This window comes from Sinohyriopsis cumingii, chromosome 9 (genome assembly GCF_028554795.1).
Source record: "Sinohyriopsis cumingii isolate HCF-2022 chromosome 9, ASM2855479v2, whole genome shotgun sequence".
Classification (NCBI taxonomy): domain Eukaryota; kingdom Metazoa; phylum Mollusca; class Bivalvia; order Unionida; family Unionidae; genus Sinohyriopsis; species Sinohyriopsis cumingii.
In genome coordinates, this window is record NC_142969.1 from 92,261,433 (window position 1) to 92,286,889 (window position 25,457).

The 25,457-nt window shown below is 35.7% G+C and overlaps 1 protein-coding gene across 2 annotated transcripts in view; it reads left to right on the forward strand.

Moving 5' to 3' along the window:
- Positions 1-738: 738 nt before the first annotated feature.
- The window catches only part of LOC149792243 (X-linked retinitis pigmentosa GTPase regulator-like), an 86,592-nt gene continuing 61,873 nt past the window's right edge, over positions 739-25,457 (forward strand). For both annotated transcript variants that reach the window (XM_089970773.1, XM_089970774.1), the window contains exons 1-4: positions 739-804; positions 7,751-7,876; positions 10,663-10,755; positions 19,276-19,338. In XM_089970773.1, the coding sequence (XP_089826899.1) occupies positions 774-804; positions 7,751-7,876; positions 10,663-10,755; positions 19,276-19,338 (313 nt within the window). In that variant the 5' untranslated portion in view covers positions 739-773. The remainder of the gene's footprint in view (positions 805-7,750; positions 7,877-10,662; positions 10,756-19,275; positions 19,339-25,457) is intronic.

Sequence of the window (25,457 nt, forward strand, 5' to 3'; positions counted from 1 at the left end):
TATATAGTATTCAAGAAAAAGGTGCTGGATTGTACTGATAATGTTTGGATAGTAATTACAATGCGGAGGATGGACAGTAAATATGGTGCGGGTAGGATTTGTTTTTGTTTTATTTCTTACAAAGGAAGGGTTTTGCCCCTCCTCCCCATTTATCCCTTTGGGTTTATTACAGTGCTTATTTGTCACTTTTATACCCAACCTGTTTACATTTCCATATTATTCCTTATTGAGGGACCTTTGGTAAATCCTCATAATAAATTCCCATATAGGGTACCTTACCGTTAAAATCCCATAGATTGCGATCGTGTCATACTAATGTTAAATTTACATATATGGCCATAGTGTTCACTAATTATAAATTCTCACAGATGGCTATAATATTATCGTCTTAAATTGCATTATAGACGCATATAGTGTCCCATAATATTACATTTCCATAGAAGGCCATAGTATTCCTTCTAACTACGAACATGCTTGAATCTTAAAGTTTTGGACTCGTTTCTCGCAGTAAGCTCTTCTTTCTAAGTATATTTATCTATGTTTCTTTGCGTGACTTCATTTCTTTCTTAAAGTTTTTGCTTCATCTTTTGCTAGACGGGCAGAGGTGAGAGTAATTCAAGTCTGTATCTTAGATCGCCTCGTAGGTATATCTTCTTCTTCCGTGCCAAAGATTGATTCTTCACAGTATATATGGAACCGGTTTCGCGCTTTTCTCCATACTTTATGATACCGGAAGTACACAACACAGCTCGAATGTTGTTTAGGCAACAAATATGGCGACAGAAGACGATTCTGACATTCCTGGTATGCGATTACTGCGAGTTTAATAAATATCAGTGATAGTTTATGCATATGTAGCTATCGCGATAACTTACATCCCAGATGAGCTATAATTTTTAATCATATCTTGGGTCTACGCTAAAAGAAAATACATTATTTCTTATAAAATCTTTATTCGTGGCAAGCCGGTGCTAGTTTTCGACGCGGGATCAAACGCCTTATCTTAACATGTTTACTTGGCCTATAACATTATTTGTTTCTTTAGAAAGTAGCATTTATTCTGCCTGTATAGTGCATATACACGTTCATTCAATTTAGTAAAACTGTCTAATTGAAATTCCTGCCCAGTTTCAAAGATCACTGGAGAGGAAACTTTCAAAACGTTTATTGGGATGCATTTCACAAATGCTGGTTTGATTTTAATGATGATGTGAGGTTACTGTCCTTTTTTATATAAATATTCAGTATAAAAATCATACAGAAGTATAATAACCAGAGTGGGTTGTTTAATGCTGGAAAAGGGTTATGGAGGCAAATTTTCAACAAATGGCATGACAACGTTTTATTTTGCACTAGATTTCCATTCAGTAACTTTAATATTGTACCATTCCATTTACTTTAGCATTCTCAGTAATGTCAAAACAATTTCGGGATGAGGATTCCAGGTCTCTTCACTCGTGTAACTCCTGAATCCCCAGCCTATATATGTGACTCCCTGGTATAAACTTGGGAATCCCTCGCTTTCAAAAGATAGAAAGGAAAATGAAAAGCACATACCCATGATTTAATAATAGCAGAATTTAATTCCTCAAAAAAAATAAGTTTCAGTAAATAGATTGTTAAGTTTAAACAGTATACATGTAAATTTAATAATATTTTTTTATCCCTACAAAAATACTAAAAATCAAATAAAAATCAAAACAATAAAATTGTCAGCAGTTAGTTTCAGTCCCAAGAATGGTCACTTAAAATTCTGTTTAGTTTTCTCTGCAAGTAAAATAGTATCTCCAACCCCACAAAATTGTGAGACACCTGGCATTATGGTGTGTGTGTGTGTGTATATATATATATATATATATATATATATATATATATATATATATATATATATATATATATATGTATTTATATATGTGTGTGTGTGTGTGCATGGTGGGGGGGGTGCATGTGTGTATGTGAATTACCATCATTAAAGAAGAAATTAGAAAATAAACCATGCAGTATATGTGCAAAAACAAAACCAACTGATTCAAAATAAATATGTTCCATGGAAAAATGGCTATAATTTTGGAACATGTACTGAACCTAAATACATGTAACTTGATACTGAAGGTTTGAACTGTTGTCAACAATAATTCAGACAAACTTTAGGTACTGATACTCAGATATAACCAGTCAATTGAACTTTCATTTCTGTGGTTTTTCTTCTTTTTTTATTGGCTTATTTACATCACAAGCCTATTTTCTGAAAAATGTAAAGAGATTTTGGCCGCAGCTCATTTTTATAAGTCAAGATGCTTTTCTGCACTCTTTTAAAAAATCTATACTGATATTTTGTGCCCTGTAGCAATCACACATACTTAAATAGCAGTTATTATTATGGCATATTGATTATATGATAATATTTTTTTAATCAGACTTTTCAAAAGCTCTGATTACATTTGTGATTTATATTTGTGTCACCAATTTTATTTAAGTACCACTGAAACAAGATAGGTCAATATTTATTAACCAATCAGTTTGCAGTTGATTATGCACACACTCAACTGCTCTGCTGGCCTAGTGGTTTGAGCTTCAGCCTTGGATGCCTGAGGTTGTGGGTTCAATCTCCAGCCGACTCATACCAAAGACTTACAAAAATGGTATTGACAGCTGCCTCACTTGGCACTCAGCATTAAGAGGTTAGTGTTAGGACTGGTCAGCCTGGTGTCAGGATAATGTGACTGGGTGGGACATGATGCTACATGCAGCATGATACCCCAGTGCTAGACATCACTATAAACTGCCACAGTGCAGACATCATAGCGATATGACTGAAAAATTGTTAAAGCTATGTCAAAAATCCAAATCACACACACACACGCACACACTCAATAGAGTATGGTTTCTTTAAAGCATTTCCAAATGACATTCTGAGGGACAGTCCTTTTCATTAGATAATAGCAATGTTAACTGCTAATTAGTGACACTGGCTTCATATCTGTTTACTTAAGTCAAGTCTATAGCTATTCAGCAGATTGGCCAGGGCTGACCAAACTGTGAAAAAGGGGATTATCCAGTGGGGAAATAAGGTTTGTCACCGAGATGCATCACAGGGAGAAATGGTGTGTCCATTGAGAATTTTATGCATATGTTACCTGGAATTTCGGGTCCCAGAGAGCCATTGTCCTGACTGACTTATATAAGATTACCAGTACCAGCTTGGACCATAATTATGTCATTATATCCATTTTAACACATTCTTCAGCCATGTTTCTTACTTAAAATTGGGCCTCAGTTAGAATTTTCCTATCCAACACCAATACATATGAAGGGTTATACCAGTTTTGCTTCAGTTCAGACCACTCAAAGTGACTTTTCTCCAGTGAAAAGTAATGATACAATTCAAGCTCAAATGAATTGAAATGTTAATGTACTATAAAACAAATTTGTGTTATTTCTTTGACTTAAATCTTGATAACCTGGTTCCAGAACTAACTGAAGATGCCATTGCTTTTGATATTTGTATATAGGATACTTATGTACATAAAGACAGTAACCTCTGTGGTTGCATGCTTATGTTTATCAGTGTTTTGTATCTTTTATACTAAATCATGGAAACTTAGACAGTATGATTGATCTTCTATTTGAAGTGTTCAAGAGTAGGAGTAAACCATTGAGTGCAAGACTTAGGATAAGGATAGTTCACACATATGCACAGTACTTTAAAGAATTTGATCAGCTCACACATTGTTAGGCTGTAGATAAGATGGTGAATGGCTCTTTCATTTTACAGGTGAAAACTTACTTTTTCCTTCCAACAGTCTTTAAGATTTGAACCAGAAGGTGCAAGTCAGAATGTATCATTGGATGACATAATGTTCACAAAGCATAATATTCAGATCTGCTACTTCACTGTATCTTCTAGATGAAGTAGTGGTCACCAAATTTTCTTTGCTCTGTTGATCATATATGTTCTTCAGCTGCCATCCATCTATTAGGCACGAGTTTATTATTGCCATTCCTTCTGAGCTACTTGGAGAATTGGCATGAAACTTGACACATATTCATCCAATGATTACTTGTGTTGCTGTACCATAAAGCACCAAACCAAACCAAACCATCCCATGGTCTGGTTAGTGCAGATGAATGTTGTATTATTCAGACATCCAATATGGTGACCACAGTGGCCATTTTGCAAATCACTACTCCTTTTGACAAGATGGTCATGGGATTGTTACTGAAGAATTCTTATGAATTCTTTTTGGACAAAAATGTGAATGGTACCAGTCTGATATCAAATGTGGTCACAATGACATCCATTTTGACAATCTTGTAATCGCTACTACTGGTACTCTTGAATGGAAAGTTATATTGACATGAATTTTAACTAGAAGGCTTCGTTTGGTGTTAGTTGGTTCTAAGTGAAATTTAGGCACTCTGCAGTATCATGTACTTCTGAGAAAGTAACCATTGTAAGGTGAAGTTGTTTGTATTTGCAAGTTGTGCAGTGGAGAGAATGTTGGCATACCTCTATGTTACTTTAATATACTGTGCCTGAAATTTCTTTGGATATTGTATTTGTAAAAATCATACATGCTCTAAAAACACACAGCTAACCAAAATGGCTGCTTCCATGTGCTCAAAAAATCAGCCTGAATTAGTCTAAAGTATACTATCTTTAACAGTTATTAATATAGGAAGAACAAATTTTGTCACACTAGACTACCATGTTCTGAAAGTGTAATGAATGAAATATATATAAAAAGTTAAAAAGTTATCTGCTCTTGTTTTTACAATTTACCTTTGAAATCCAGGAAGAGAAAATGACTAAGTGGAGCTAGCAGGTGCACATCTGAAACAAGGCCAAGCTGTATACTCTATAACTGAAATTAATACCCATCAATCTTGCACCAAAATAAAGGGAACTAAAAGTGGCCATTTTGAAAATCTTACCACTACTACACCTGAATGAATCATATTGGCATGTTGGTTCAGGAATTTACAAATCCACTTGCCCAAGTCTGGGGACAAGTTCAAATTAGGGTCAGGCAAGCTTAGGTTTCCAAGACACTTTCCCACAAGCAAGTCAAAAAGATTGATAAGGGGTGAAAGGGGTCGTGTTGTTTGTAATATCATGGTACATAAATCAGCTTTATTTAGTTTTTATATGTTCTGCATTCTACTGTTACATGCTTTATATCCTGGAGGTTGCAGGGGTCTTGTTCCATTCATAATGCTCTATTTTATGCAAGTTTTATACTCTGATCTCACCACTGTAACATATAGTATTACCTTTAGTGTTATATGTACTGCATTCCTCTTGACATAACTGGCCAGTTTTTCAGCTAATGTATGTCATTCACTTCTTTTAGTCAATGTCAAGATCACTTGCATTTTCTGGCAAGTTTTGACAAATAAGGAATAAATATTTATGTTTCAACTGATCAGTTACATTTTAATCATAATATTTGTACACATCTGGAATTCACTGAATTTTCGATCCAAACCTAGTCATGAGCCATTCGCATGTCAGTCAGCATGTCAGTCAGCATGTCAAACCTAGTCTTGAGCCATTTGCTTGCTTGCCAGCTTTAAACAATCAGCATGTCAAGGATGTCAATCAGCATGTCAGTCAGCATGTCAAGGATGTCAATCAGCATGTCAGTCAGCATGTCAAGGATGTCAATCAGCATGTCAGTCAGCATGTCAGTCAGCATGTCAAGGATTATTTTGAGGCATGCTGCCATTTTTAATGAAGTACAGTGTTAATTGTTGATGCTATAACTCATGAGATTTCTATTACAGGTATGTTTGGAACTTATTGTCAGTCACTGCTAAGGGTGTAATGATATACTGGTAAATTTTCAATATAAAATGCCCTATACAGTATATTGCAGTATTAGTACAGAAATGCCAGTATACTGGTTGTTTTCTTCATCTACACTGAACTGTCTGGAACTAAATTTGAGCAGATCACTGTCTTCCATTAGGCTTAGCATCATTACCAACATGGCAGCCACAGGAAGATAGTTCTGTTTGAAATAATTTTTAAGTGAAAAGGGAGTTTGGCACCAGTACACTTAACAAACTGGTTGCTTTAGGTAATATGTTCAAAACCAAAATCAAATACTCAGGTGGAATGACAAACCTTTTAAATTTGTTACAGTCCACCATTAGTGTGCAACAATGTGACTCATGAGACAGGTTCCATTAAAGATATACTGAATGTTTCATATCGGCAACCAGCGATTGTGGTTATGCTAGTTGCACAGATTTCATCCCAAAGAGCTATCACTTAAGACATTTCCAGTTTTATCATTCACAATTTGTGTCACTACATTGATTTGTCAAAAACTGAATTCTTAAACACGGCATCAGTGTTTGATCCACAATATGTTGTACCAACTAGACAAGTTCTCTGACAACATTATCCAAGGTATGTATTTAAAAGTTAAAGAGGACAAAAGGTCATGCTTGTCCCTTGCATCTAAAGTTGCATTAACAACCAACAGTAAATCTCTTAGGTTGAAACCAACAACGGTTTGGAATCATTGATACATACATGTACTACTAATTTACTATGTTAATCATTCATTTTTTAAATCAAAGCAAGACATTTGTCAGTGCGACAGTTTATAATTACATGCCTCTTTTTAAATACTTTTTTTGTTCCTTGTCATGATTGTTCAGCAGTATATTAACCTATTAACCATTTAATACATTGACCAAAAAACCTTCCTGGTCAGGCAGAATAATACTGCAACTCTTCAGCAAGTTTTCTTTTTCCTGCTGGTAGAAGTTTTCACTCATGTTGTTGTTTTTATTGTTTGCTAAATCATTTATATAAATTTTATATAATGGGTGTTTCAGTGAAATAAAAAGCAGATGCATATATTTTTTTGTTTAGGTATAAATATTTTATTTACATTATATATGCAAAAATTAGTTCAAATTGTCCCATAAATTAAGAATATATTGCATTTTTCCTTTTTGATGAAAGATATATAAACTCAGTTTAATGTTGATAAGTTTAGGTAACATGATTCTGATTAATGTGAATTATATTAATTTATAACCAAAGAACTTTGTCATGCTTTGTCACAGATGAATACAAATATCACAAGGTCATTGCTAAAGTCTTAGCCTATTTTTGGTTAAATGACCATTTACAATATTCATATTTGAGCCATTTCCATTTAGGACCAAAAAAAATCATAAAAAGACACCTGGTGAGAGAATGTCAATAGATCTTGCCATCTAGAAGAAAAAGCGATAACATGACTTCATGATAGCCATTATGGTCTTCATTGGTATAAGAGAAAAACAATAGTATTAACAAATGGACCAGTGGATGGACAGACAGATATACAGATGGACGGGTAGATGGATAGACAGATGTACAAATGAACTTTTGGATGGACAGACAGATATAATGCTTGGTTGGTAGATGGACAGACATATATACAGATGGGTAAGTGGATGGACAGACACATATACATATGGGTAGGTAGATGGACAAACAGATATACAGATGGGTAGGTGAATGGACAGACCAATGGACAGGTGAATGGGTAGACATATACAGGTGAGCAAGATAACATGATAAGCATTATCTGAAAAGTTTGGAGATAATACAAATAATTTTCATTTGTTAGTCTTACCTGTATTTGGTGTCTCTTAAGAATCTTACTGGTATTTGGTGTCTCTGTGTATTATGTAAATTATATTATCACATGGTTTGATTTCTTTTTGAAAAATTTTTCTTCAGAAACTGGTGCTGTATTTACGTTTGGAAAAAGTAAATTTGCAGACAATCTTCCTAATAAATTCTGGGTCAGAAACGACAGAGTTACGCAAGTTGCCTGTGGAGATGAACACACAGTTCTAGTCACTGGTAAAAGAACTTTGCTCTCTTTCAACTTAAATGAATTGAAAAATGAAGTTGATAAGTGATGTCAAAAACAGTATGCACATATATTTTTAATTAACAGAGTGCAGTAAGATTGGGGGCCTTGACTCACTGGGTCAATATATGCGTGAAATGTTGATAAATAGTGGATCAAGGTTTCCATCTTAATGCATGACTAGTATAAATGTTCCCGAAGATTTTGAGGAGAGTGAGGGAAGCATCACTGTCTATAGACATGTTTACTCGACCTATTAATACCTCCAAAGGTATAACATATCTTACTATGGATAGAATGGTAAATAGAGATAAATTAATATTCAGTTGAAAGCATCTTTTTATAAAAAATGTTATATATATAATTAGTATAATCTTTTCTGGCAGAATGTGTAATTTCAGTTTTTTCTTAAAATGAGTCATATTTGGTAATTCATTGTTAAATCTACACTTATATAATTTCAACTGTAATATAAATGAATCACATCGTCAGCTTTTTTATCTATTATACTAAACAGAAATTCTCTATTTGATAAGACGTTAGATGATTGCTCTCCCTCTTATTCAACTCTATAAACCTGGTCAAGATATATACAGCCCCCTTCCTCTCTCCTAAAATACCTTGACCCTTGATGTAACTTTGACATTATAGAGTAACCTCCCATCCTCAGTATACCTTGGCACTACTGAGCCCACCTCCCCCATATAGCTTGTCCCCTTTTGTTACAATGCCATTATAGAGCAACTGCCTCCTCTATAGAGATTAGCCCATCTTGTTACACTGACACTATAGAGCAGCTTCCTCCCAAATATAGCTTGGCCCCTCTTGTAACACTGAAACTGTAGAGCCTCCTCCCTTCCCCAAATACCTTGGTCCTTCTTGTAATATTGACATCATATAATATCCCCCTCTGCAGTATACCTTGGTCAGTCTCTTAAGACTGACATTATTGAGCCCTCATCTCCAGTATAGATTGGCCCTTTGTTTTAACACTGTCACTATATAGCATCTACCTCCCTAATATAATAGCTTGGTTCCTTTTGTAACACTGACATTATACATACCCACTTGATCCTTCCAACCCCCTAATACACCTTTTCTGCTATTGTAGTACTGACACTATACATCCCCACTCCATCCAAACTCCCCCCAATATTCTTTGACACATCTTGTAACACTGACACACTACTGAATCCCCCCTTCCCCTCTCCCAAATACTTTGTCCCATCTTTTAACACTGACCTGGTCATGGATCTCATTAAATGAGCTATGCTTATGTCTTTCATTTATTTTTACTTTTGTTTGTGTTGTGAGTTTTAAAAAGAGTTTGTGATGGGATTTCTTTGCAGTTTTGTTTACAGAAATTACGTTTTGACACAAGGTGTTGCTTGTAACATACATCAGTATAATGTTACCTCACCTGTAACACAGTCAAACATGGTTTTGACAGTGTGCTGCTTGTAACACACATCTGTATATTGTGAACTCCCCTAAAACACAGTAATACCCACATTTGACAGCATGTTGCATGTAACATACACTTACATAATGCGATCTCTCCTATAACATAGTCAATACTAGATTTGATATTGTTACATGTAACATATTTCAGTATAGTGTGACTTGACCTATAGTAGTAATACCAGATTTGACAATGTTACTTGTAACAGCTGTATAATATGATTTCTCATATAACACAGTAATGCCCAGATTTGATGGTTGCTTGTAACATCTGTATAATTTGACCTCTCCATCAACACAGGTAGACCCACTTTTGAGATATCTTGCTTGTAACATACATTTGTATAATGTAATCTCTTATATAATAAGTAAGGCCCAGTTTTGCATGTAACATACATCAGTATAGTGTGACCTGACCCATAACACAGTAATACCCAGATTTGATAGAGTGTTGCTTGTAATGCACATTTGTACAATGTGGCCTGTAACACGCTAATAGCTGGTGTTGACAATGAGATGCTTGTAACATGCATCAATATAATTAGTGCTGTCCTAAATCACAATACACTTGTATGGTTCCCATCAAACATGCAAACCGCTCCGGTGGGTTTGATCCTCTACCGAGTCATAACGAAGACTTACAAAAATGGTACTAACAGCTGCCTCGCTTGGCGCTCAGCATTAAGAGGTTAGTGTTAGGACTGGTTGGCCTGGTGTCAGGATAATGTGAATGGGTAGGACATAATGCTACATATCTGCGGCATGATGCCCCAGTGCTAGACATCACTATAAACTGCCACATTGCAGACATCATAGAAGTATGACTGAAAAATTGTTAAAGCTGTGTTAAAAATCCAAATCACATCCCACCAAACATGCTATGATGAAGATACTTAATTTCATGTTTGTCAGTGCAAACTTGCTTTAAAAAAATAGCACCAGGGACATTGTAATACCCACTGTCTGTCAGTTCATCGATCCATCCATCTGTAACATCTTCTGCTGGGTGAAAATCTTGAGAATTCACAGTTATTTTGCCCATGGAGTTGTGATCTAAAAGAGGGGAATAATTTGTGGATCCCAATACTTGGGCCTTTGGGAGGAGATCAATGGTCAGCTTTACAAAAATTTCAGTTACAAATACAGTTTCAAAAAATTTTAAAATGCAATTATAGCAAGAAGATGTGCCATATATGTGATATGGAATATGGGTAGTGGGTTGGAATATGTAGCAAAAGGGTAGGTATCTGTATTGGTGAGCCATCACTGTTACTCTAGTATTTTTGTTTTTTTACATTTAGTCTAAATTTTTCAGAGAGTGGTAGGATATTTACATTTGGAAGGAATGATTGGGGCCAGCTTGGACTGGGAACCAGCTCTACAGCAGACAGACCCTGTTGTATCAAATGTAAGTACAAGCTGCCCTTCTTTTGACAAAAAAGAAAAATAGACAATTGCCCCACAAAATCTGGCAAACATTATTTGCCATTTCTCTTCAGTTTTAATATCTTTTAGATGGTTGTCATAGAGAACTATAAAGTTAAAATAACTGACCTTAACATTTATATGCTGGGGGAGGGGGATCTTGATTTGGTCATAACCATCTGTCCATCCCATGAAGCTTGTCACTACGAAAAATAGAAACTACATAACATAAAACAGATGAAATTTTGCTTGGATATTTGTTGCCATATGTATGTGACAGATAAAACTTTGCTTGAATATTTATTTTCATATGGAGTTGATGGATGAAATTTTTATTTGTTTCCATATGAAGTTGACAGATGAAATTTTGCTTGGATATTTGTCTCCATATGGAGTTGTCAGAGTTAAAAAAATAGGATAGCCAGACACCAATAACTAGTCAATAATTCTGTCAAACAAGTGTCTGATGGCAAGACTTTGTTCCAGGCAAGTGTAATTTTCAAAGATGAAATATCCCTATTATGTTTGCAAAATTGGTGCCTGTAAGAAACCAGATAGTAATCAGTTGGTTCATTTAAAGTAGCAAGAGACTCAGTCCTAAAAATCTCCTTAAATTAGATTATTGTCCCCATATTTATCAGTAGAATAAAACTCATTTCAGTTATGTAATTGAGTTTTTTCTCCCAAAAAGGTATGTAGTCCTGAGGTGATGTGAACCATTCTATCATCACAGTAGTGTGCAGAATTTATGTGGATTCTAAAAATATGTATGCTTTGAAATTAATTTAGACAGATTTTGAGTAAACATTAACTGCAGCTAGTTTTACAGATTATAATATTCATAATATTTTATGGTTGGATATGTTAATTAAGCTAAGTTAAGTTTCCTTGTTAGAAGTTTAAGTTCCCTGTGGCATTTCTGCATTGACTTGCATCACTTTATTTTATTTGTAATAATTTAAACAATTAATTTGAGCCTTTTATTTATGCAAACAGACAACCAAAAATGTAGAAGAGGTGTAGTTATTTTAAAAAACAGACATAGAACATATTATGTACCTAACAGTAGATAGCATATATATCTAGTAAAATATTAAACACAATAAAAATGTTGTCCTTGAGTATATTGAGGATAGTTTCTTTTCTTATGATAGTACCAGGTATAGCTCATTGTGTGGCACAAAACATGGTATGAGTGGCAAAGCTGAAAAATATTTTTTTTACACAGGCAAAAAAAAGGTCTTTTAGAATTTAACAGTCCTGCTATTGAGTCAGAATTTAGAACAGTGTTTCTCAAAGTGTGGTACTCGTAGCACCGGTGGTATGCAAGGTTTTCATGTGGTAGGTGGCAGAAAATAAATTACTAAAATTTGCACTAAAATGAGAACACTACAGCACTTGGAGAAGGGATACACTAATAAGACAAGTGTCCCAAAAAGGGTAACCAAATGTTATAGGTTTGAGAAACACTGGCTTAGAATATTAATCTCACTCTTTATCTCTCCACCCTGACACCCTCTTCTTATTCATGTTTTCATCAATAGGCTCATCACAAAAAAAATCATTGATCTAAGAAAACAGTTGTTGTAGGATAACCTAATCTGTTTTACTATATTTAATTTTTGACATTTTGTAAATTATTTTACCTTATCTAACCACAAAATATCCCAGGTGTAGGACAACCTAATCTGTTGTACTATATTTAATTTTTGACATTTTGTAAACTATTTTACCTTATCTAACCACAAAATAAGTCAGGTGTATGATAACCTAATCTGTTGTACTATATTTAATTTTTGACATTTTTTTGGTAAATTATTTTACCGTATCTAACCACAAAACAAGTCAGGTGAGCAAGTAGCACACCATTATTGACAAGTAATGTAGGAGACACAACCTCATAGAAAAGTGAAGGTGGACAAGTCAGATAGTGAAGGTGGACAAGTCAGATATCTTCAGCAAACAATAATTTCCATGTCTAAAAGGTTATGCAGTTTTCATTTATTGTTAACAAAATATTATTTTTTTTTGCTGCAGTATAACTTATGTAGGCACATATAATCAGTTGTCACACAATTTGACATGAAATCAAGTATTTTCACATGTAAATATAAAGATACATGAGAATATTTTGGAATGATAAATATATGGAAAGAATTTCACCAATAAGCTTTTACACTTCATTTTGTTCAAAAAATATTATTAATGAGGTTTTTAATAAAGTATAAAATGTACACAGTACATTTTCTTGATTTTTCTACTGCTAATTTTGATCAACTTTCGAGTCCTTTCATTTACTGAAAGATGACCTCATGTTGTCCACATCCTTTTGCAAGAGGTTGTCAGGTCATTGGCAGGGCATGAAATGTCTGTGTCCTCTTAAAAGAGGGTGTCAGGTCACACTGGACAACAAATTTTTACAAAAGTCATGTTACTGAAATAAAATTAGTCAATTCTTATCAATTTTTATGTGCTGAACACGAATATGACAGTCAAATTGCAAAATTGGCTCTAGTTTTTTTGTAATCTGCAAGAAATTAATGTTTACATAACGAAATGCATTCCAATAGTAAAAGGTCAACTGTAATAGCCTACCTATAAAAAATCAAGTCATTGACTACATCTTAGATTTCTTCGCCTGTCTCTTGTACAGCTGTTCGGGAGCATCTCTGAGGAGTATCCAGCAGTAGTCAGCCAGCATTGTAGTGGACCTTTTTCCCTGGTATCTTTGTTCCATTGTTGCGATATCTTGATGAAAACGTTCGCCGTGTTCATCACTAACAATACCACAGTTGCTAGGAAAGAAATCCAAATGGGAATGAAGGAAGTGAATCTTTAGAGACATATTGCAGCCAAGTTTCTTATACTTCATCAACATGTCTTCTACTAGTTCCTTATAGTTTTCTGCCCTAACATTTCCGAGGAAGTTTGTAGAAACTAGGCGAAAAGCATTCCATGCTTGTTTCGCGTCACCTTCCAGCAAGTTGTTGAACCGGTCATCTTTGAAAAGCTCTCGAATCTGAGGACCCACAAAATCTCCCTCTTTAATCTATGCTTCGCTGAGTCGAGGGAATTTTTCATGCAGGTATCGGAATGCTGGCAAAGTCCGGTCAATGGCTTTCACGAAGTTCTTCATCAAACCTAGTTTGATGTGAAGGGGTGGTAGCAAGATTTTCTGAGCCTCAACCAGAGCTGGGTGTTGGATATTCTTCTCTCCAATGGCTACATTCTGCCTGTGAGTCCATTCCTTCCTCATGTAGTGCATTTCCCTTGCTCGGCTATCCCACTCGCATAAGAAACACATGTATTTTGTATATCCTTGCTGCAGTCCCATTAAAAGGGCAACTACCTTCAAATCACCACAGAGGTGCCAGCTGTACTTGTTATACTCAATGGAATTCAGTAGCTGCCTTAAGTTATCGTATGTCTCTTTCATGTGGACAGCATACGCTACTGGAATAGATGGAAGAATGTTTCCATTGTGCAAAAGCACAGCCTTGAGACTCAGTTTCGAAGAGTCCACAAATAGTCTCCATTCTTGTGGGTCATGAGTGATTTTTAAAGCATTCATGAGGCCCTCAATATCGGAACAGAATATCAGATTACTTTCCTTTCTGAAGAAAGGCTCCAATTGCTGGTGGCGCTTTCGATATGCAGTAATTGTGACATCTTCTTCTAGAAGATTCCATTGTTGGAGTCTTGATCCTAGCAATTCTGCCTTGTTCTTTGATAAGTCCAAATCACGAATCAGGTCATTTAGTTCTTCCTGTGTTATTCTGTGTGGGGTTGATGATGCACCACAGTGAAAATCTGGATCACTGCATGCTGATGGACCAGGAGAAGAACAGGTCGACTCACCTTTGTCTTCGTCAGATGAATCAAGAGAATATTCTGCTGGAGGTTCTGGAATAGGAAGTCCCTCACCATGTGGAACTGGTCTCAATGCAGACGGAATGTTTGGGTAGACTATTCTCGACTTCTTTCGCTTCGTTATTCCGCCAGAAAGAGGAGGAACCAAGCAGAAGTAACAGTCATTTAGGTGGTTGCTTGGCTCTCTCCACACCATTGGGACTGCAAACGGCATTGATGACCTTTTGCAATTCAACCACTGTGAAAGCTGTGTTGTACATGTAGCACAGCATATATGCGGAGCCCAAGGCTTGTCTTGGTCACCAACCTTGCATCCGAAGTAAAGATGATATGCCTTCTTCACTTGAGAATTGATACTTTTCTTCTGGTTGGCAAATGTCACTTCCCCACAAATATAGCAAAAATTGTCCGCGGTATTAACACACTTTCAAGGCATTACTGTTCTTTATTGTACGTAAATGGATAAAATAATAAGTTTTATGTAACAGTAGCTTGAACTGTCTCGCACAACGTCTAAAATATTTTAAATGCTGAACCTATCTGATTGGGCTTTATATAGTACACTGCTTACGTCAGCTTCAGCAGCCGCCTGGCATTAGTATAATATGCCTACACATGTATAGTACACTGCTGACGTCAACTTACTTCAGCAGCCGCATGGCATTAGTATTGCATTGCATCAGAAAATGATGCAATCAACTGTGGATGATGTGAGCATGATGGTATTATGCAATGTTACATCATTATTCCGGATGTTGCTGCAGTCCTACTGGAGAAATTTACACAGTGAAACATAGAAAATGAGGTATATGAATATCTTCAAAACGAGAGCCAATACAAATTTTTCATGGTTATATTCGTGTTCGGCACACCAAAATACTACAGATTAGGGCCTTTTCAAGTCAGTAATGATTTCACTGTTGACCAGTGTCATTAGCAGGACATGTAATGTCTACATCTTGCAAGAGGTTGTCAGGTCATTGGCAGGACATGTAATGTCTACCTCCTGTTACAAGAGGGTGTCAGGTCATTAGCAGGACATATAATGTCTACATCCTTTTAAAAGAGGGTGTCAGGTCATTAGCAGGACATGTAATGTCTACATCCTGTTACCAGAGAGTGTCAGGTCATTAGCAGATGTAACCACATTATGTTGTTGTTTGCTGTGATAAGATGATTCAGAAGCTTGAAACAAAGAGCAAATCAAAAAAGACTGTCAGAGGGATTGTTTCATATATATCATCCTTATGTAAAAGATTAAATGTCAGGTTATGTCCATAAATAAATGTTAAATTATATCAATGAATAAATGTCAAGTTATATATATATATATATATATATATATATATATATGAATTAATGTCAAGTTATATCAATGAATAAATGTCAAGTTATATAAATAAATAAATGTCAAGTTATGTAAATGAATAAATGTCAAGTTATGTAAATGAATAAATGTCAAGTTATAACAATGAATAAATGTCAAGTTATGTAAATGAATAAATGTCAAGTTATGTAAATGAATAAATGTCAAGTTATATCAATGAATAAATGTCAAGTTATGTAAATGAATAAATGTCAGGTTATATCAATGAATAAATGTCAAGTTATGTAAATGAATAAATGTCAAGTTATATCAATGAATAAATGTCAAGTTATGTAAATGAATAAATGTCAGGTTATATAAATGAATAAATGTCAAGTTATATCAATGAATAAATGTCAAGTTATATCAATGAATAAATGTCAAGTTATGTAAATAAATAAATGTCAAGTTATGTAAATGAATAAATGTCAAGTTATGTAAATGAATAAATGTCAAGTTATAACAATGAATAAATGTCAAGTTATGTAAATGAATAAATGTCAAGTTATGTAAATGAATAAATGTCAAGTTATATCAATGAATAAATGTCAAGTTATGTAAATGAATAAATGTCAGGTTATATAAATGAATAAATGTCAATTTATGTAAATGAACTAATGTCAAGTTATATATATATATATATATATATATATATATATATATATATATATATATATATATATATGAATTAATGTCAAGTTATATCAATGAATGAATGTCATGTTATGTAAATGAATAAAGGTCAAGTTATGTAAATGAATAAATGTCAAGTTATGTAAATGAATAAAGGTCAAGTTATGTAAATGAATAAATGTCAAGTTATGTAAATGAATAAATGTCAAGTTATATCAATGAATGAATGTCATGTTATGTAAATGAATAAAGGTCAAGTTATGTAAATGAATAAATGTCAAGTTATGTAAATGAATAAATGTCAAGTTATATCAATGAATGAATGTCATGTTATGTAAATGAATAAAGGTCAAGTTATGTAAATGAATAAATGTCAAGTTATATCAATGAATAAATGTCAAGTTATATCAATGAATAAATGTCAAGTTATATCAATGAATAAATGTCAAGTTATATAAATGAATAAATGTCAAGTTATATAAATGAGTAAATGTCAAGTTATGTAAATGAGTATAGGTCAAGTTATATAAATGAGTAAATGTCAAGTTATATAAATGAGTATAGGTCAAGTTATATAAATGAGTAAATGTCAAGTTATATAAATGAATAAATGTCAAGTTATATCAGTGAATAAATGTCAAGTTATATAAATGAATAAATGTCAAGTTATGTAAATGAATAAATGTCAAGTTATATCAATGAATAAATGTCAAGTTATGTAAATGAATAAATGTCAAGTTATATAAATGAATAAATGTCAAGTTATATAAATGAATAAATGTCAAGTTATGTAAATGAGTAAATGTCAAGTTATATCAATGAATAAATGTCAGGTTATATAAATGAATAAATGTCCAGTTATGTAAATGAACTAATGTTAAGTTATATATATATATATATATATATATATATATATATATATATATATATATATATATATATATATATATATATATATGTATATATGAATTAATGTTAAGTTATATCAATCAATGAATGTCAAGTTCTGTAAATGAATAAAGGTCAAGTTATGTAAATGAATAAATGTCAAATTATGTAAATGAATAAAGGTCAAGTTATATAAATGAATAAATGTCAAGTTATATATATATATATATGAATTAATGTCAAGTTATGTAAATGAATAAATGTGAAGCATAAAACTAACATGTATATTTGTATATAAGTTTGTTCGATCTGCAGAAGACACAGACCCAGATCTGCCAGCACTTGGTGAAACAGCCAGTCTAGTTCTGTGTTGTTTTTTCTACTGATACTCCTGACAAACTGCATAGACCCAGATCTGCCAGCTCATGATGGAACAGCCAATCTAGTTCTATGTTGGTTTTTCTACTGATACTCCTGACAAACTGCAAAGACCCAGATCTGCCAGCTCATGATGGAACAGCCAATCTAGTTCTGTGTTGTTTTTTCTACTGATACTCCTGACAAACTGCATAGACCCAGATCTGCCAGCACTTGGTGAAACAGCCAGTCTAGTTCTGTGTTGTTTTTTCTACTGATACTCCTGACAAACTGCATAGACCCAGATTTGCCAGCTCATGATGGAACATCCAATCTAGTTCTGTGTTGTTTTTTCTACTGATACTCCTGACAAACTGCATAGACCCAGATCTGCCAGCTCATAGTGGAACAGCCAATCTAGTTCTGTGTTGGTTTTTCTACTGATACTCCTGACAAACTGCAAAGACTCAGATCTGCCAGCTCATGATGGAACAGCCAATCTAGTTCTGTGTTGTTTTTTCTACTGATACTCCTGACAAACTGCATAGACCCAGATCTGCCAGCACTTGGTGAAACAGCCAGTCTAGTTCTGTGTTGTTTTTTCTACTGATACTCCTGACAAACTGCATAGACCCAGATCTGCCAGCTTATGATGGAACAGCCAGTCTAGTTCTGTGTTGGTTTTTCTACTGATACTCCTGACAAACTGCAAAGACCCAGATCTGCCAGCTCATGATGGAACAGCCAGTCTAGTTCTGTGTTGTTTTTTTTACTGATACTCCTGACAAACTGCATAGACCCAGATCTGCCAGCTCATGATGGAACAGCCAGTCTAGTTCTGTGTTGTTTTTTCTACTGATACTTCTGACAAGCTGCAAAGACCCAGATCTACCAGCACTTGGTGAAACAGCCAGTCTAGTTCTGTGTTGGTTTTTCTACTGATACTCCTGACAAACTGCAAAGACCCAGATCTGCCAGCTCATGATGGAATAGCCAGTCTAGTTCTGTGTTGTTTTTTCTACTGATACTCCTGACAAACTGCAAAGACCCAAATCTGCCAGCACTTGGTGAAACAGCCAGTCTGGGTCTATGCTGTTTACAGTTGGATATGACTTGAAAGAGTATATAATTACTTTATTAACTGTGTACTTACAGAATAAAGATGAGGAGATTTAAGGTAGTTTTACAGTTGCAAAATTTACTTTTGGGATTCTTAAATATTTGTTGCATTTTCTTGTAGACTTTGAAGCATGTGACTATTTGTTTTGCTTTAATCCAAAGTTTAAACAGCTTGGTCTGAATTTACTGTCTCCTATTTCATCATTTGACTAACCATGTGCAGTGTGATACACTCAGATGTTTTATAATTATAGTTGTACAATATTTCAGCTCTGAAGCATGAGAAGGTAAAGCAAGTTGCTTGTGGTAGAAGTCATACCATTGTATCTACAGGTATGTTCAATGACATTTGCATTGCTAACTTAAACATGGAACTGGGGATGTTTGATTATTTACACTACATAGTTAACATTGCTTAGATTATTTGCAGATAAATTGCACATATTGGACAAAGATATAGGTAATAGTCAAACCTTCTCAGGCATTTTGCAGATAAAGCACACCTTTTGGACACAACAGATTTTGGAGAGTCAAAACTACTCAATGTTTGTAGATAAAATATACCTATTGGATACAGATTTAACACTACTTAAATATTTACAGATAAATCATGCCTGTTGGACACGGATTTAGAGGGAAAGTTAACACCACTAAGATATTTGCAGATAAATGGAACCTATTGGACACTGTAGTGGGTAATAGTATTATATTTGGATATTTAAAGATGTTATTGACCATTTTGCTGTTGCAGATTCAGTCTTAAAAGTGAAACTTCAACTGAGCCAGTAAAATGGATAGTTACAACATACAAACCACCATTGCTTTCCTCAAATGTGCAATGTTGATACCTACTATTGTCCACAATTGTGCAATGTTGATATCCGCTGTTGCCCATAAATGTGCAGTGCTTATCCTCATTATTATCCTCATATATGCAATGCCTATCCCCATGATTGTCATCAAATGTTCAATGTTTATTTTCATTATTGTCCTCAAACGTGCAGTGTTTTTCCCATTATTGTCCTCAGATGTGCAATGTTTATTGCTATTATTGTCCTCAAATGTGCAAAGCTTATTCCCATTATTTAGGAATGTCCTCAGATATGCAATGCTTATCCCCATTATTGTCCTCAAAATTCCAATACTTATTCTGATTATTGTCCTCAGATGTGCAGTGTTTATCCCCATTATTGTCCACTAATTTGCGGTGCTTATCTCATTATTGTCCTCAAATGTGCAGCATAAGTCACCATTCTAACATACTTGAGCAAATTATGTAAAAAATATCTGAAAATATAATTATCTATTGCATTATGTCACATAGAGGGTTGAGACATCACAGCTGCATCAGAATTTCTGATAGGTTGTTGTTGTTGTGGGGTTTAACACCATTTTTCAGCACACGATAGGCTATGTATGGCGGCCAGTATTAATGGTGGAGGAAGAACCCGGGAAAACACCGGGAAGAACCACCGACCCACGAGAAGCTACTGGCAAGCTTTCTCACATACCCACATTGGTCGAATCCTAGGCTCGAACCCACGCAGACAGGTGAGATGGCAGTGATCCGTAACGGAGAGTGCTTTAGACCACTCGGCCACTCGGCGCCCCCATTTCTGATAGGAGATCAGTGATTTTGTTGCTACAAACATTTTACTCTTTTTTCAGCAGGGGCATTAGAAATAAAGAACTGAATGTATTGCAGTCTTGTGACTAATTAGATGAATACTGTAGTCAATGCCAAACTCATAAACAAAAAGGAGACTTTTCAAAAGCAATGTGAAAAAGCAAAGAATTTTTTCATTTACGATTTGTTTAATTTATTTATGTGTCCAAATTTTCCTACAGCATCAGATGCAAAGTTTCATACCTTTCTTCATCTTTAGGAGAACTACTACTACCTTGTGGATTCATCTCTCTGAGGCTAAACCTTTAGCTGAGAAAGCTAGTTACCTTCACATATATGTGGCAGTTAAAAAGAGTGATCTCACCATGGTACAGGGATTGGCTGCAGATTCCCTTGAATACTTAAGTTACTACTCATGTTCATGCAGAGTAGAATGCTGTATCTTGATGAGAAGCCTTGCAATCCAGCTACAAAAAGTTATTCTACCTTAAAAAAGGTGGAGGAGTTTTCTCTTCAAAGGGAAGCATACTCCAGCTATAATTTTCCATCTTCTTTTCTTGCTCCTTTCTTTTGGGAATAAAGTTTTTTGTCATTTGTAGAAGTATAGCTTTGTGATATTCACACACATAGGCACCCATTTGCAACTCAAAGGAAGCACTTATTTAATGATGGTTTGAAAGTGACTGTATCCAATTTGAAAGTGACTGTATCCAAATCTGGACATTGTGTAAGCGTCATGGTCCATGTCTTTATAAAGCCTTCATAGGCTACATCTCAGATTGCACAGGAGGCAAAGGCATTTCCACATTCACAGTGAGATGACAAAGTATGTTCACACGCCCCATCTTCATTACTAGACCTCATTGCAACAAGAAAAGATGCTGCCTTCCAAGCTTCAGTCAAGGAAGACTTTCACTTGTTGCCACCAGAGTTTTGTTCTTCTCATTCCCCATCAACAGCCTGATCTAAAGTTGCAGCTTTGGTTGACTTGCAATCAAGAAGGGTGAATTGGCATTCAAACTGCAGTCATGGTCTGATCAAGTTGCTGACCATTTGGGTGGCTTCAGCAGACAAGTACAGACAGTGGGTTCTCTGTTTGACCTAAAGGCAGTCTCCATCAAAGAAAAAAATAGTTTATCATCTGTCACCTCAAATCTCGCATGTCCTGGTGGATCTATTTTGCTCAGCACACCCTGGCCGATGCCATAATGCCAGTGACAAGCCTGCAGCTGGGGAAAGAGATGCAGTGTTCTCCACTTCCACCTTTCTGAAAGATCACCAAAAAGCCAGACTAAGCGAATATTGCAGCCAACCTCTACTAACCTACTCTTCAATGACCAGGATGAGGAAATATGTAAGCAAGCCACAAAGAGAAACATTTCTTTCATACACAACATCAGGTACTGGAAATGGATTGTCAAGGAAGTAAAGAAAGGGATATAACGGATGCCCCTAGGATACAGCAGACAGGAAGCAATAGTGATTGTATACATATGGCAGACCATCAAGAATGAATGTGAACAGGCACAGAGAGATGAAAATCATTTTCACGCAAGTTTTCCAGCCTCACTCTGGCAAGAAATCACACCATTTTCTTGCTGCCTTGTTGGATATCCTGTTGGAGGGGGAGATCTGGTTCTTTGCTGTCAAATGTGAAAGTATTTGCCATGATGATCAATTGACCTGACCAGAGGTTTCAGAGGGCTTTAGTGTCATATTCAGTGCACCTTCTCCATTATCTGGGATCCCTTCAGCTGCAGAGGTCCCCGTAGATTTGTTTCAGGGCAGATGCTCCACAGCAAAAAATCAACAACCTTCTCCAGAAAAGGGCAGTATGAATCGTTACCATTGTAAATTCACTATGAATCTATCTTTTGAGGCTGTTCCTGGTCTCAAAGGCCATAGGCAGTCTTCAGCCAGTCATTGACCTTAATGCCTTCAGGCAGTTTATTAATGTCCCAAGGTTCAAAATGGAAATACCAAGGTGGGTTTTACATGACATTCAGAGGGGGGACCTTGTTATTGGTGTAGACCTGTAAGATGTGTATCAACATGTCCCAGTTCACATAGCTTCCTGGAAGTTCCTGTGGTTTGCTCTCAGAGAGACTGTTTACCAGTTCAGGGCACTGCCCTTTCAGGCTCATCAACAGTCCCTGGTTATTCACCCAGCTTATGGATAGAATAATGACCCATATCAGGGCCACCTCCTCAGTGGCATTATCCATCTACCTGGATGACATTTGTCAAAAGTGCCAGGTGAGTTATATTTTAGATTATGACATGATATCTCTTTTTATTTTCCTTCTCAGCCTTGGCTTCTTTATCAACAAGGAAAAATCCATGATTATACCAACTCTGCATTTTATCCATTTGTGTATGAGTTTAAAAGCAAATGTCTACAGAGTAAGTATCTCTAGAAATGTGCATTTAAAATCAGGTCAGTGGTGGCTTCACTTCTTGGACAAGATAGTCTTTCAGCCCAAGAAGTCCTTCACGTACTGAGTTTGTTCAATGCATCAGCAGACCTCATTGCCCTAGGCCTCTTTTTTATGTTACAAATGATTATGTTATCCCATTTGAGGCTGAAACTTTTCCCCTTGAAACAAACAATACCTGACTTCTCCATGTATATGAGGTTCTACCGCAGAAGATGAGAGAACCTCATTTGGCTCATGTCTAGTGCTCTGTTGCAGGTACACCCTCCAGAGATTATGGTTTGTATGGATGTGAGCACAGAGGGCTGGGTGCACATCACCTTCCTTCATTCCAGGAGACCAATGGAGTATAGTCCAATCAAGATGGTCTATTGCATATCATTATTCTTGGGATGAAAGCTGTACCAAAAGTATTTCATTGCTGGTAGGAGAAACTACATGGAATCTTACTCTTTCCAACAACACCACTGTGGTGAATTATCTCAGGAGGCAAGAGGGTACCAAGTCTCCAGATATTTGCTTTCTTGTTTGTGATTTTCTGAAATAGTGTCTTCAGAGATAGTAGAGCTCATCATCTCAGGCCAACTAAATTTATTAGCAGACTCATTGCCCTGGAATAATTACCTAATAAAAACGGAATGGTTGCCTCACCCTTGGTTTGCAGTTGTGTATGTGTCCACTGGGATCAACCACTGGTGGATATATTTGGCTTGGATGCATAAGTTTACCCTCCAACACCTATGATTCAGAAGGTGATGCAGAAAGCAAGAAAATCCAGTGCTGCTTCATCTTGCTTGTTACACTCAGTGAGAAAAGTCAGGATAAATGACCTAATAAATAAATCTATTAGTGGAAATCCCAAGGAAAATAGAGATATTTCCTTATCTGCTCAAGTAACCATAATTGCAGGAATTTCATTCTAATCCAGAATTGTTGAACCTGTGCATCTGGATCATATTAAACAAACCCTCAAGATCAAACAGTTCTCTCAGCAAGTGGTGGAGAAAATTGCTCAAGCGAGAAGGCCATCCACTTTGAAAGCATGCAAGAGGAAATGGAGAAATTTCTCACAATGGTGTGATCATGAACATTGTCACCACTGAGACCTATATAATATAGCCAACTTCATATTTTGATACTTTGATGACAAGCAGTTTGCTCCAATCACGATACATTGCTACCATTCCATGATCTCTTACACACTGCACAATCATGTGTGAGAGTATATTGGACAAAACAAAGACTTACTGTAACTTCTGTCAAAGTTATTTTTCACATGTACAAAGGCATTGCTCAGTGCCCAAAGTGAAATCTATCATGGGTTCTAATCAGGCTGAATAAGATGCCATTTGAGCCTCACTTGAGAGCTACATTGGTTCACATCTCATATGAGACCAGTTTCTTACCCACTCTAGAGATGGCATGCAGAATAGCAAAATACATGCCTTGTTGGTTGACCTGAAATACTTACAGTTCCAGCAGAAATGTGTCATTGTCATACATGATGGTAAATCATTTATTTCTGGTGAAACCTCTTTATATCCTGGACCCTTCATCTCAAGGTCAGTGACAGGACCCAGTGAGAGCTCTGATGTTGTATCTGAAAAGAACAGAGCCAGTGCATCAAAGGTGACCCAATCTATTCTTACCTCTCAAAGAGGTAAAGGATGACAACATATCAGCATAGGCATTCTTGTCCAGGATAAAATGGATTATCTACTCCGCATTTAGAGAATTATCCCAAGATCAAATGAACTTGCTATGCATTTCTTGTCATGAAATTAGGGCAGTAGCAACAAGCATTGCATCCAAGTGTCATTGTTGTTGTTTTGGGTTTGATGCCTTTTTTCAGTACATGATTGACTGTACATGGCAGGCAGTATAACTGGTGGAAGAAAACTATGGGGAAGACTCAAGTAGAAACTGGTGACCCATGGGAAGCTACTGGCAATCTTTCTCACATACCCACATTGGCAGAACCTAAGGCTTGAACCCATGTGGATAGAGGTGAGATGGTAATGATTGGTAAAGGCAAGAGCCGTAGACAATTCTGTCCCCCATGGTGCCACATTTAAGTGAAACTATTCCCTAACTGACAATAAGCATGTTCTGGGATTTCTTGAGCTTTCACCTCAAAGATCTTTCATCCCAAAAAGACTCAGCTAGACGTGGTAGGACCTGTCAGTGCAGTACAACAGGTTACCTTATCAGGTCATTCTGCTGCTTGCAAAGGACATAGCTTCATGACTTCTGCTGAATATAAGATAACATAGATACAACCCTACTGCTGCATAATTGGTGAAGCAAGGAGAGCGAGAGGCAGTGAGTGAGAGGACAACGAGTATGCTTGATACATATGAGGAAAAACAGGACAATCATTTGGTTTCTTC